This window comes from Bos grunniens, chromosome 11 (genome assembly GCF_055505025.1).
Source record: "Bos grunniens cultivar Pamir isolate PY7600 chromosome 11, Bosgru_T2T1.0, whole genome shotgun sequence".
In the NCBI taxonomy this organism is placed as follows: domain Eukaryota; kingdom Metazoa; phylum Chordata; class Mammalia; order Artiodactyla; family Bovidae; genus Bos; species Bos grunniens.
This window is the reverse complement of record NC_141175.1, coordinates 5,094,338-5,109,330: the sequence shown is the minus strand read 5'-3', so window position 1 is coordinate 5,109,330 and position 14,993 is coordinate 5,094,338. Positions and strand designations below refer to the sequence as shown.

General features: G+C 52.7%; 1 protein-coding gene across 1 annotated transcript in view; it reads right to left on the bottom strand.

Moving 5' to 3' along the window:
- Positions 1–1,051: 1,051 nt before the first annotated feature.
- Positions 1,052–14,993, bottom strand: part of DDX31 (DEAD-box helicase 31) — a 73,497-nt gene continuing 59,555 nt past the window's right edge. Inside the window, exon 20 of the mRNA XM_086324385.1 lies at positions 1,052–1,735. Within this exon, the coding sequence (XP_086180511.1) occupies positions 1,546–1,735 (190 nt within the window). The 3' untranslated portion in view covers positions 1,052–1,545. The remainder of the gene's footprint in view (positions 1,736–14,993) is intronic.

Below are 14,993 nucleotides of genomic sequence, written 5' to 3'. Positions count from 1 at the left end.
AGAATTACAGTCACTTAAATGCTTTGCAGGGTCCTGGCACTTCTGCCCGCTCCCAGGGCAGATTCCTCCTTTCATGGAAAGAGTATTTTTCGTGGGGGGAGGTAGGGAAAGCAGGGTTTCTCTTTGATCATTCCAGATCACTGGCATTAACCCTCTGACAGCTGGGTTTTGTTGACAAAGTTTGATCCCCTCTTTTCTCATCCCAATCTTGTGGACTCTCACATATGGAAACCAAAAGTAGGTGGCAGACTTACCCAGAGTCAGTATGGCATGTGCTGCAGGTGTATTTATTTATTGTTACAGATTTCACCAAAGATCCCTATTAATTCCGATGTGACAGCCAAGTCTCTGAGGCCACATTTTCCCTGCACTGGTGGGCCAGGGCTTATGAGACTCACCCTCACCTTCAGGACACGTCCCTTCTGGTGGGATGTCCACCCATGTTCACCTTACACCTGAGGGATGGAGGCCAGGAGGCCTCCCGGCTCCCCATGGCCCCCGCAGACCGCTTGCCTGTGTAACGCTCACCATCCTCGCCGGGCCCTTGAGCTCACGTGGCTCTGGAGGGGTTAAGGGGGCCTCCACACTCGTGCTAGTAACTTCAGAGAATGGGGGCTGAGAACAAGAGGAGAGGTGGAGAGAGCATTGCCCGAGGACAGGAGGGCCAGGAGGCTCTGCTCCCCCTCTCCTGGGCCACTGGAGTTACCCTGCCCAAATCTTACATTTATTGGGAAATCAATACGCCCCGGGGGGTTCTCCTTCAGACCTCCCAGAAAACACAACGGGGGAGGGGCAGCTGTGGCCTGGGCCGCAGTACAGACCCCGAGCCTTTCTGGAGCACAAGACGGAAGAGAACGCTCAGGCAGCGGTGCCTTTTGACTTCAAAGGCAAACTAGAAAAAGGCAACAGTAAATCAATTAGTCCTAAGAAAGTACGTTTTCCCCATGACAAGAAGGACAGAGCATCGCAGGTGAGTGTGACGTGGGCGCTCAGAGCCGCTTGCATACTCGGGAACTGAGACCCGGAGGCATTTGTGACCCACACCAAAAGCTCATTTGGTCCTTTTTAATAAAGCATTTGTATACATCAAGAAAAGGATCTGATAGTCTTTTCTCTTTACCAATTCCAGTTTTTAAAATCCTGTTTTACAAAATTCAGGCTAACATACGTGTAGAGGGCAGCTTAAAGTGAATGGTGAAACTTCTTCAGAACGGCATCACCAGGCAGGATCCCCTCCGGGTGGGTGCCGCAGGACGTCAGGATTTATATTAAGTGATTAAGTGCTCATGTGATCTACGGGCAGTGATGGAATACATCTGAGAGGGGTCTTAAACAAGGCAGGGTAATCAGGTAATCCACCCTCTGTTGACCCCTGCCCCCGCAGGGACAGGGGTCTGCAGGGGGTGGCGGTGGCACCCTCAGCTCTCACGGGGTTCCTGATGAGAACAGGACGCCCACTCCAGGGTCCACCCGGAGGCCCTGTCCTGTGCAGGCAGAGGTTAACATACTTTCCGGGAGGCCTGGGGGCGGGAGGGAGGGGGGTGTTTAATCTGTTCCCTCGGCCGAGGCTGGGCCCGGGGTGCGGGCGGCGCCGCGGGGCTGGCTGGCCGGCCCCGCGCGCGTGTTCTGCTTTCTGACCTTGGTGCCGCCAGTCTCCATCCCGCTGGCATATTCGGAACGCAAGATTTCAGCCAGGCGCTGCTTACTCTGGGTCTTCTTCCTCTGAAGGTCAGGCCTGAGGAGCAGTGATAGTGGGGTGGGGGCGGGGGGAGAAAGGAAACTTTATTATTATTTCTTTTTTCCTTCTTCATTTGGGAAGAGGCGGATGGCAGCTGGTTCCGAGAGTGCGGAACTGACATTTTTGTATTAACAGAAGTACAATCCCTTCAATAGCGCTTGTTTTGATATTCTATGCACCGCAAGATTAGATACGCTGCTGACAGATTTTCATAACGGTGGCAAAATATCATGGCATTTTTAAAAGTGAGGCTTTGTTCTGTGTTGTTTTCACGGAAAGAAAAGAATGAAACACACTCATACTCTGATGGCAAATGAGGTGTATGATACAGCAGTTTGCCAAGGGATGGGGGGAAACCCACCCTGAAACTCACAACACTCTGCACGCCAGTGCCTGGGAACCCCCTGCCCTTGGCTGCCTCCTGGGGACCCGGCTGGGAGGCTGGTGGGGGCTGCGGTGGCTGCCACCGACACCTCTTCCCTGACTGAAGAGCCTCTAGTAATAATAAATCATTTCTGACCCTAAAAGTCCCACACCCAGGTGTGCCTGGGCAGACGGCGGCGCGGCATCTGCACCAGGGATGGACCCAACCCGCATGGAAAATGCCAAAGCCTGAAAATCAATGTCAGATGGTGAATCCTAGTAACTGGTTTCAAAAGGCAGCCGCTTCATCGTTTATTTGATCGGAAGATCAGAGGGGGAAATTTGTAGAAGTTCAATCGTACACAGAAAAAACGATTATGAAAACTGAAGAGTAAAATAATGCTTCTTAAGACAAGATTTTATCCAAAACAACAGGGTCGTCACCAGAGGATCCGTCTTGCTGTGCCCACGGTGCCTTCAACCCTGAGGTGGCACCAGCTTGGGCTCTAAAAGAAGGCAGACGCTACCCTCTGCTACCTGCATCGACAGCATTCCCTTTGCTGTAAAAATCAGAGGATATGTCAGACTGAAAATAAATACAACAGAACTCCTTCAAAGCCCAGGAATTAACTACGAGACTAATACTGTGCCAGTAAAGTGATCAGGAAGTCTGTAACTAGGTTAAAGCTACCGTCTCCCTTTACACTCACACTGCAGAGGGTGGGGTGCACGTGATGGGGGGTGGGGGGTTTCAATCCATGCCAGTCACAAACGGGGAAAAATGCAAAGCCAACCTGTGCGGGGAAGAAGACTCGAAGCCGAGGCCGGGGCTGACAGTACCCTGTGGTTAAGGGTCAGGCGTCTGCAGTAACACGTGTGTGCAGTGCAGGACAGGGCGTGGTGAGGAGGTCAGAGCTGGCGCGGGGGAGGACTGTCACTCCACGAGGCAGGCTTGGTCACCATCTCAGATTACAGACGAGGAAACTGAGGCCGGAGGAGGGGAAGTACTGCCCCAAGACCATCCACCTCCCAAGAGCGTAAGCCAGATGCAAACATGGGCCATGGACACAAGCCTGAGCTCTTCCCACCAGCCGGTCCCAGATGGAACTACCGGGCGGAACAGGAGGGCCCAGCGGGATCAAGGATGACAAACCACCGCGATTTGACATGGAGGAGGCCTTCACAACTCACAGGGATGATTCAGTGGGGCAATGCTGGCGGAGGCTGGAGGACAGGGGGAGCTGGGAGGGGAGAGCTGCAGCGTGAAGGGGGGACCGGGCCTGGAACCCTGCTCTGTCACTCACTAGCTGAATGACGTCGACGGGGGCCTCGAGCCTCCGCATCTGAAAAATGGGGACTATCCTTGAAATGTAGTTCACAAGCTTTGTGAAGGTGAAAGAGAATAAGACATATGGAGTGCTGGCTGGTGGCTGGCACATGGGCTGCAGACAACCACAGTTAACCCAGAGCAGCTCAAGTCCAGAGAGGCCAAGAGACTCCGGCTAGGCCGCAGGGGAGCTGGGACCAACGCTGGGGTTGATGTCAGCGCAGGGCTCTCCCTTTCAGATGGGCAGTGGCTCTAACCCCCGGGCCCCGGTGGAGGTCCGTCCACACTTGGGGCTCACGTGCGGGTGGCACGCAGCGGGAGATGGGCCTACAGCTGAACGCGCCCAGCGTGTTCCAAACGGAATGCTGCCAGTTCCCGGGTGTGCGGTTTATTTTTAGTCGGGTGACATGACAGACAGACTGGAAAGGTTCTGACAGGAAGGAATGCTTTTTCTCCCCTCTTGTTTGAAGCCAGGTATTCACATCGTGTATAATTTTAAATGTAACAACCCAAGTTTCAAAATATGCAAAATTTCAGTCAAAATATCCTCCCAGCAGCCTAAGCGCTACCACTCCGACGCTGGCTCCTGCCACTGTTAAGGCAACATAAATAACCAGCATCTTACTGGGGACTGATACGCTAATTGCCGGCAGTGCGGGGCACAGAGCAAGGATGCGGCCTGCTTCCAGCCCGGGTGCTCAGCAGCCACCTGCGCTCCAGCCGCTGGGCTCCAGACCTGGCATCAGAGGCCATGCCGAGGCGCGTGATGCACCAGTGCGTGCATGCACGCACACACACAGTGATTCATAGCTGTACACACACGCACGCGTGCAATGTACCAGTGTATACACACATACACACACAGTGTGACGCATGACTGTACACACACACACGTGCGATATACCAGTGTATACACACATACACACACTGATGCATGACTGTACACACACATGCGTGTGCGATGTACCAGTGTATACACGCACACACACCGTGATGCATAACTGTACACACACACCATGACACATAACTGCACACACACGCACGCGTGCGATGTACCAGTGTATACACGCACACAGAGTGTGATGCATAACTGTACACACACCATGACACATAACTGCACGCACACGCGCCCGTGCGATGTACCAGTGTATACACGCACACAGAGTGTGATGTGTAACTGCACACACACGCCGCCCCCCAGGCCCCCCTCAGTCTGCCTCTGAGTCATGGGAGACCGGTCCTTCCGGGCTGACAAGCTCAGCCAGGCCTGGGCTGGGAAGGTGACCTCTCGGGCGTGGCTCCTGCCCTTGATCCAGGCCTGGGGCTCTGGAGGGTGACCCCTGGTGGGCAGGCGGTGCCTTGATCAGGAACATTTCTCAGGGTCTCCGAGTCTACCCTGACTGAGGCAGAAGATGCTGGCAGAAAGCGGGATATGCTTGTCTTGAGGTTATGATCTCAACATTTCCTAGCTATTTTAGGATTCCTTATGATTTTACTTTAATCACTATTCTTCCGACTTGAGACCCAAACTCCAGCTCTTGAGTGACAGTCCAGAGAGCAAACAGGGGGTCCTGCCTTCCAGGCTTGGACCTCTTCTGCAGGAGGAAGGGCCTCGGGGTCGGCCCTGTACGGGTTCCCCCTGCTGTCAGGAGACACCCTGACAGGAGCCGCCTGCTTTTCCTTTGTTCTGGGGCCCAGCACCCGAACGGGTGAAGTACAGATGGGAAGATGAAACGACGGGTGCGTGAGGCCTCGGCTCCTTCTCCTGCCAAGCTGCAGTTCTCCCAGAAACTTGCCAACTTTCTTGCCCTCCTTGCCCTTCAAATACCCAAGCCCCTCTCAAGTGGGCGTCCTGAGCATCCACCAGAGTAATCCCGTAGTTACCAAGCAACAGATCAGTTTATCTAACCACAGGGAACTCCCTTGTAGTGAAGGCTGGATAACCCCCGCTCCGTTACTAGGCTGGATTACCCAGCAGGACAGGCAGATGCCACTTCCACTGCCAATGAGGTGAAATCCAGCCTAATTAGGAAATCAATACGCCTGCAAGGATGACCACTGAAAAGGAGAGCTCTCAGCACCTTCTCCCAACGTCACCAATAAATTCAGAGACAACCATCCTAGGTAAAAAGTCAGTCTAACACGTGGCATGCTTTTGCAGGACAGAACTGTAAATTGTATCAGAGGATAACAGATGCATTTTTATATATTGTCTAGTCTCTCAATATTTTACATTTTACAGCTTTAGGATCATGCTTAGAAAAGTCTTCCTCATTCCAGCTTTTTAAAATATTCAAGTATACTGTGTTTCTTGAAAGGAAAGCAAACTAGTCAATCCCAAAGGAAATCAACCCTGAGTATTCATTGGAAGGACTGATGCTGAAGTTTCAATACTTTGGCCACTTGATGTGAAGACCTGACTCACTCACTGGAAAAGACCCTGATGCTGGCAAAGACTGAAGGCAAAAGGAGAAGGGGTGACAGAGGATGAGATGGTGGGATGGCATCATTGACTCAATGGACATGAGTTTGAACAAACTTCAGGAGTTGGTAATAGACAGGGAAGCCTGGTGTGCTGCAGTCCACGGGGTCTTAAAGAGTCAGACACAACTTAGCAACTGAACAACAACAATTTTCTTTGAGCCTGCTACTGCTTTAATTCTATCTAGATTTTATTTTGGTTTATGGTAGGATGGGAGAAGGCAATGGCACCCCACTCCAGTACTCTTGCCTGGAAAATCCCACGGGCGGAGGAGCCTGGTAGGCTGCAGTCCATGGGGTCACTAAGAGTCGGATATGACTGCACGACTTCACTTTCACTTTCATGCATTGGAGAAGGAAATGGCAACCCATTCCAGTGTTCTTGCCTGGAGAATCCCAGGGACGGCGGAGCCTGGTAGGCTGCCGTCTATGGGGTCGCACAGTCGGACACGACTGAAGCAACTTAGCAGCACCAGCAGCATGGTAGGATGTGGCAAATTCAACCTTTTCTTCCCAAGAGTTATCCAGTTACCCCAGTCACTAAATAAGAACTCTTTCCCCCATGGTCTTGAAATCTCCCTCTAGAACATTCCTTCAGACTCTCAGAACACTCTCTGCTGACCATATTTAGTGAGTATGTGATAATGGTGATGCTGATGATGCCAAACTGGCCAGGTAGTAGGTCCACCAAACATACTAACACACAAGCAAATACGAACTATGGGGGTGTTCAGCAAATTTAAATACGAAAGTAAGTCAAATCATAGCCACTGAGAAGATGGCTTGAGGCCACCTCCAGGTTTGCACCCTCCTGCCTGGCCCCAACCCTTGCAGATGAAGAAAGGCCCTGAATCTGAGGGGGTTTAGGTGGCTCTCGGGTGACAGCGAGAGTGACTGATAACTCCAGGGAGAAGGTGACAGGCAGTCCTCCATGTGCAACACAGTCGTTCAGGTACAGAACCCGCTAGTGTGGACGAGAAGGTCAGCGCACTGAAGGGACACAGGCTGTCAGACCTCTGACAGCCATGGAAGGGAAGGAAGTGCATCAGGCTCTTTAACCCCAGTTTATGTTTCGGCAGAGACAGGCACTGGTGGGCAGCCTGTCTTAAGGATGCCTTCTCTGCAGCATCTTAGGATCAAACCAACTCGAGCATCTGTAAAACTCCAGGGCCCCAGAAGACACTGCATTCCAGGTGAGCCCTGTTAGGCTGGTGCGAGCTATCCCAGCAAAGTGCCTGAGTGACTCGTGGACACAGAAATGGAGGAAAAGTGGGTCTTGGCCTCACCCCTGAGCGCCAGCCCCCCGTGAGGAGCCGGGCGCGGGCGGGTGTCAGGCCGTGCAGGTCCCAGGTGATCAGTAGGGAGATGCCGGCCCGCCCTGCCGCCTGGAGAGGAGCCGTGCTGGAAAGGGGACAGAAACAATGCCGAGATGGCCGGGGTCTGAGAGCGACACCCTGAGTGAGAACCCCAGAAGTGCGTGGAGCTTCAGGGTTACCTAAGTGCCAGAAACCTTCCACGGGCCCCAACAAGATGTAAGCCGAGGACTCTGATGGTCCAGCGTGCCCTCCCCTGACGGCCCTCCAGAGTCGGCAGCTTCCTCCAAGCTGAGACTCCTTCCACGTCAGGAAAGGCCTCTACGGGGTGGGGCAGGGGTTGTGTGAAGGGAAAATGAAGAACACTTTATAAAGCCTAATTCTCTGTGAAACTGTCAAGATGGAGAAACACAGGCTGGACATGGAAACGATGAAGTTTTTGGAACTGGTGTGACTGCATCCTGTGAATACTGACTGAGACGGATGAGCTCGGGGCAGGATTCCGGCACCAGTCCCTCTGGGCCTGTCCTGCGCGACACTATTATCGGTGACTTGCATGACACTATAAGGCGTGTTTATCACACCTGCAGACCAGAAGCCAGCAGGGACAGCTAACACAACGGACGGCAGGACACCCACAACACCTCAGCAGGCCGGAAGGATGGGCTCACTGAAAGGTGACCCTGGACTGGGGCCACTGGAGGGCTTGCTGGTGGGTCAGAGAAGGCGGGTGGTCTGGATCGTCATACCTGCACACGGGCAGGGGATAGGCTGCCAGGAGTTTCCACCTGAACCGCGGGGCGGACCTGATGCCAAGGATGGGAGAAGCTACAGTGTGATGCCAGGAGGCCTGGGTGTGAGTCCCTACCCTGCCCCGCACTGGGGAGGGACAGCACCTGAGGACACGGAGGACCACAGGAGCAGACCCATGGCTCTACGGGAGTCCGGCTGGGGCTGAGTGCCACGTGGGTGGCAGCCGTGACCCCTGCTGTCACCAGTGGCTGCAGTGACAGATGTGGCCGCCCTCCTCTCTGGGCCAGCCGGTCTCTACTGCGTGTTTAGGCAGCTGGATGAGCCAGTTTTGAAAAGAACCTGGGTGGAGAGAAAAGCCACCCAGATGCCGGGCTGGACGTGGGGCAGCTGGAGGTGCCGGGGCAGTGCGGCTTGGGCCCGGCTGCCAGAGCAGAGCCACTTTGGGTGGGGGAGGACCCAGCGCCGCCCTGCAACGCCCGTGCAACCTGCTCTCTGAGTTTCAAGGCACCTAGTTCTCCCAGTGCCAGTCTGCTCACTCTCAAAGGATGAAACGAACCAACGAATCAAAGCGAGTATCAGAGAACCTATCGCGAAGGCACTCGGAAAGCGTTGACTATTATTATTATCAGCAGCTAGGAGACAGCAGATGAGGAGCGTCATCAGACACCTCACGCGCTGTCACGTGACCCGGGGCGGCTTTGATCAACAACACCCTGTATTGTTCTGTTTGTAAATCACGCACATTCGGCATTTCAATCTCAGAGACTAAAGGCTAGAAGATGAAAATGGTCACTTTGGGCTTATTTCAGGAGCCCCAACTAGTGAGGAGGGTCCACCCTGGAGGCTGTGAGCACCCTACCTCCACCAGGAGCTGGAAACACAGCCTTATGGAAGACCAAGGAGCACTGTGACCAACGGCACAGGGCGCAGGCGGCAGGAGCGTTCAGGACGCATCTGTGAAGCCTGTGCTGTTTGTTCACAGACTCGGAGAGAAGAGGGCAGGGAGAAGGGAACACGTGTACTGGACAACGACTCCAAGCCCCGCTGGGTGCTGCATGTCTGTCTTCTCTCCCCACGCTTCACACGACCTGATCATCCAAGCCCAGCCCCTTTCCCCTGCACCCTCTGCCTAGACTGGGAAGGAAATGAGAGAAAAAGTCGGACCCACATCTTGCCCATAGCTGTCTCTTCTCAAAGATTTGTCTCAGGAGCAGAAAGCTTCTCCAGCCCACTCCAGGAAGGTTTGCTGCTCTGCTGGCTTCAAATCAAATCCTTCCACCTAGGCACCGAAACACCTCCCGCTCTAAGTCTGCTTCTCTTGTTACACAGAGAATTATCTGTTCATGTGGAAAAAAACACCCTTCACAGAATCCATCTACCGGTTACTCAGCCCAGTACTGACTCCAGAAGCCAGAAGCATCTTGAGCGTGCACGCAAGGCAGCAAAGCAAGGTGCGCAGGCTCTGGGGTCGCCCAGACTCGGGGCCACGTGACGTCTCCAAGACCACACACACGGACTCTACACAGCCCAGGGCACACGTGTACCCTTGGGAGAGATGCTGCCGCCACCAGCAAAGAACAGAAAACCCACAGGCAAAGAGCCACACACCACACCCCGGGATGTTGGTTCTCAAACCGCGTCCCCGTCCTGGGCTGTTCAGTGGGTAAGACATCCCTCCATACTTCAGACTGCTGCCAGAACCTTAGGACCACAGTGCAGACAGATCGCCTCTGAAGAAGACCTGGAGGCATTTCGTGTGGGCCCTAACCAGACGGAAGGTTCTGGGTCATAAAAGCAGAGAGGATGTGGAGGGCTGGTGACGGGAAGGAGCCCGAGGAACATGGGGACAGGTGAGAGGAGGGGAGTGGTCGCCTTCAGGGGAATGGAAGCTGTGTGAGCAGCACGTGGAGAACCGGGGGACTGGCGTGCTCCCTCCTGACTTCTCCGTCAGTCTTTACTAGGGCAGCCTCAAGCCAGGACAAGGCGATGGAGGGCTGTGTCTTCTGCTGCACGAGGGCTCGTCTGGCATCTGCTGATGCATGCTGGGCTGGCCACATCTCCTGATTGCTGCACCAGGAAGGCTCCAACGGTGAATGTGGCCGTCCCAGCAGCCTCCCGGGAGAGGCTGTCTGGGTTCCTGCTCTGTTGTCAGTCCAGACTGCTTGCCTGAAAGTGTGCCCATGTCACCGCTGTCTGCAGGTGACCCAGGTGTGGAGGAAGCGCAGGGTCACCGTGAAATCCCTCTAATCGCCTCATTAGCCGGGTGGGGATGAGGGGGCGTGTGCTCCATGAGGAGGCAGAGAGCTGGTAATTGCACGGTGTCAGGTAGGAAAAAAACAGGGGTAGAAGCAAGGGCCAGATGCAAAGGGGCGCACGTGCAGAGCTGTCATCACGTGGAGCTCGGTTGCGGCAGAGGGCAGGGAGTGACCGACGGCTGCAGCAGGGTGCCGAGAGCAGGAGGGCCAGCTCTCCGCAGAGCCCTGCCTGCCAGGCTCAGCCTGCCAGGGCTGCCTGTGAACGTGACTGGGGACCCAATAAACACATCATCCCTGAGCAACCCCGGTGTACCAGGGTTCTCCGCCTGGGTCTCATAAGAGACCCAGTCACCGACCACGGCACTGGTCCTGCCCCGTGTCCCGGTCTGGACGCTTCTTCTTCGTACAATTGTCCCAGAGAGACAATCCAGTGTAGGCTTCAAGGCTGCCCTTGACAGAGAAGCTGGGAGAATATACTCTTGTCTACACCCTGTGCAGCTTACCCAGGTTCTAGGTGAAAATTCTCTTTTAATCCTTGTTGTTGAGTCACTAAGTCATGCCCGACTCTGAATCCCCATGGACTGCAGCACACCAGGCTTCCCTGTCCTTTACTATCTCCCAAAGTTTGCTCAAATTCAGGTTCACTGACTTGGTGATGCTATCCAATCATATCATCCTCTGCACCCTCTCCTCCTCCTGCCCTCAATCTTTCCCAGCATCAGGGGCTTTTCCAGTGAGTCGCGTCTTGGCATCAGGTGGCCAAAACACTAAAACTTCAGCTTCAGCACCAATCCTTCAAATGAATATTCAGGGTTGATTTCCTTTAGGATTGACTAATTTGATCTCCTTGCTATCCAAGGGACTCTCAACTCTTCTCTAGCATCACAATTTGAAAGCATCAATTCTTTGGCGCTCAGCCTTCTTTATGGTCCAACTCTCATACCCATACGTGACCACTGGATTGGAAAAATCATAGCTTTGACTGTACAAACCTTTGTCAGCAAAATAATGTCTCTACTTTTTGATATGCTGTCTATGTTTGTGATAGCTTTCCTTCCAAGAAACAAATGTCTTTTAATTCCATGGCTGCGGTCACCGTCCACAGTGATTCTGGAGCCCAAGAAAATAAAATCTTAATCCTAATTCATCTTTAAACCACAGGTTCATGTGACGAGCTCCTCACTGCCCTCCTGTCTTGAGGATACCCCATCACCTGTTGAGGACACACTCTTCCGGTTCCCAGGGACTGACGTGGTCTAGATGTTCCAGGTTTGACAGTCAAGTTCAGCGCCACTTCCATCTTACTCTTCAGGATTCCACATTTCCTTCAGGCTAAGGTCCAGCGAACTGACCCTCCACAGGGCATCTGCTCTGGTCTTGTCCAGGCCGGTGGAGGCCCCCACTGCAAACCCCCTCATCTCCACGTTCTGCAGGTCAGTCCCCACGCCTCTTACACCGCAACACCGGGCAAATAGGGCCAGAGGTGTGGTCCTCCGCGGGACTGCTTCACGCTATGAGGAAAGTGACCGTGTGCTTGTTCTCAGGACGGACTAACCGAGGAGCGGTCGGGGCTCCAAAAAGCAGGATTTGCTGTTTGCTGGGCTCATGAAACAATTAAGAGGCATCGGACTGGTTCCCATGCCACAACAATTCCTCTCTTCTCTTTCCCTTTGTCTTCCTCTCAGGATGACGGCAGGCTTTGAGGTTCCAGCCATCTATTCGAAAACACTTCCTGAGCGCCTACTATGTGCCAGGTCAGTGCTGGGGCTGCGATAAGAAAAACCAGAGTTTCCACCCTGAGCTACATGGAGGCAGAGGAGGAGCAGACTGCACCCACACACGCAGACACCACAGACAGTGGAGGGCTGTGGCGATGGCAGTGTGTGTTGAGAGATGGTGAGGTGTCTGCCCAGGCAGGCCAGAGAAGGCTTCCCTGCAGGAGGGACAAGGGCCCGAAGACAAAGAGGAGAGGGGAGAGGCCCAGGCCTGCAGCACACTGGGCAAAGGCCCAACAGGAGCATGAGGGAGCAGGGGTGTGTTCTCATCACGAGAGTAAGGAGACCTCACCGAAACACTGGAGGGAGCAAGGGCCTGATGGGTGAGGGGAGCGCCAGTCAGCAGGGAGCACAGTGGCTGCAGGAGACTCAGCAGCGGACTGTTCCAGAAGTGCAGTTTTGGGGATTCATGAGGTGAGGGCTGGGGAGCTAAGGGAAGAGACGGATCATCACCAGGAGGCCAGAGGGGCCAGGAGATGGGTCGGCAGAGCACAACACTGCCCTGAGATTGGGGGCGGAGAGACACCCCATGCGTCCTTTATAAACCATTGTGGAGAATCTCTGTTACACGTAATTAATGAAGAATTTAAGGAGGATAGTATACACATCAGTGGCTAGAAGTTATTAGTATCAGTGTAGAAGTTAAGCTATGGGATGTTTGTTTAAACTGTCCTCATCATTTTTAGATGGTAGTTACCCAACCCCCTTGCTTTGGGCTTCGTAATCTTGGGGACCACACAGTATTGCTGCAACCGGATTTGAAAACCTCCAGGAACTTTCCACTTCTTTCCAAATCAAGCCTGCATTCCACTGCCTGACTTTCAAGACTCTCCATAATTTGGTTTTGCTTTGGTTCACATTTTCTACTGTTTGCTGTTGTCAACTCTTAGCTCTGGTCAGTCTGTTAAATGTCTCCAAACTTACTCTGGTCATTGGTTTTTGTTTATTCATTCATTCACTCATTTTTGTTTTGGGTATGCTGAGTCTTCGCTGCTGCTGGGGCTTTCCCTTCTCTAGTTGCAGCGAGCGGGGGCCACTCTCCAGCTGCGGTGTGGTGGCCCCTCTTGGAGCGTGCGCCCTCGGCTGTGAGGTTCAGGAGCTCTAGCGGTTGGGCTCCCTGGCTGGAGGCAGCTCTGCAGGGGTGGCACGTGGGCACAGCTGCTCCTCAGTACGGCTTGGGGGATCCTCCCAGATCAAGGATCCAACCTGTGTTTCCTTTGTTGTGGATTCTCCACCACTGGGCCACCAGGGATGCCCACTTTTAATTCTCTTTGTTCCTTTGTGTCTCAGCCTTCACAAAGATGCGTGTCCATGCACATGTGCACACATGTACACACGTATGCCTGCCTAAGGAAACGTATGCACACGCGCTGTACTTGGCTCTCTTTCCCTTTCCGTAGTCTCTCCACACCCTGCCTCACTTGAAGACTGAGTTTAGGTCCTTCGCGTCTAAAGTGTTTCCCTGACCTATTTGACCATCCTTTCTTCAGAAATGCTGCAGTATTGACCAGCTTTATTGACGTTTAATTAAACACTGACTTTCAGTGTTCAGGGGCTTGCTCCAGCCTCTGCACTCACGTCTGGCCGATCTGTCTTCTGGCAGGATGACGACTGGCTCCACGAAATGGAGAGAAATCTCACGGTGGGCAAAATTCCAGGACTGCCTTCAGCTAATTAAGTGATATTAGGAAGGTTGTAAATGCCACATAAAAACTGGCAGGCAAGCTGCCCCTAATGATGAGAATATCGCTTTGCAGGGAGATGCAGCTGCAGCGTCTTCATGTTTGTCTTGGAGGCACCAGCTCGTGTGTTCAAGGTGCTTCCTGATAAGCAAAGTTCAAGGTGCTAAAAGGCTGGCAGTGAATGGCACATTCATGCTTTCTGGTCCACAGACAATTAAGTGTCAGGAAGGCCGGCGGGAAGAACCAGCACTCCTATCCCGGTCGGCATATCCACAAGTGCTCCCAAGTCCAGTCCCAGACATGGTGTCGAGGCTTTGTACTCATCACCTGGTTGATCCCCAGAAACGCTAAGTGATCCAACCAAGATGCCCGTGTGTGCAAAACCCAGACACTTCATCACTGCATAACACGATCAGCGTTTAACGAATGAGGAGGGCAGGGAGATGGCTGACGGGGGCAAGGCAGAGTCTTTATCACCTGAGCCCCAAGAACTTCTCATACCAGAGTATATCCAACATGGTAACTCTTGCAGGTTATTAACAGTTATTAAACAAGTGAGAATCATAGAGAAGAACATAGCAAAGGTGAAAAACGGGAGGAAACTCTCACTCAAAAAGATGCATGGACCCTAATGTTCACAGCAGCACTAGCCATAATAGCCAAGACATGGAAGCAGCCTGAGTGTCCACTGACAGAGGAATGGATACAGAAGACGTGGTGCATTTACAACAGAGTATTACTCAGCCATAAAAAGAATGAAATAATGTCACTTGCAGCAACAAGGATGTATCTAGAGATGATCATACTAAATGAAGTAAGTCTGACAAAGATAAAACATCATATGATGCCACTTTTATGTGGAATCTAAAGAATGATACAAATAAACTTACTTACAAAACAGAAAAAGACTCCCAGAGGTAGAAAACAAAATTACGGTTACTGAAGGAGAAAGGTAGGGGAGGGATAAATTGGATAAACAGATAACACTACTGTATATAAAGCAGATACACAAAGCAGAGGGTGGGACAAACTGAGAAAGTAGCATTGAAATTTATACATTGCCATGTATAAAATAGAGGGGAAGTTTGGCCTTGGAGTACAGAATGAAGCAGGGCAAAGGCGAACAGAGTTTTGCCCTGAGAACCCACCGGTCATAGCAAACACCCTCTTCTAACAACACAAGAGCTGACTCTACACATGGACATCACTACATGGTCAATACTAATACTGAAATCAGACTGATTATATTCTTTACAACTGAAGATGGCAAAGCTCCATACAGTCAGCAAAAACAAGACCTGCAGCT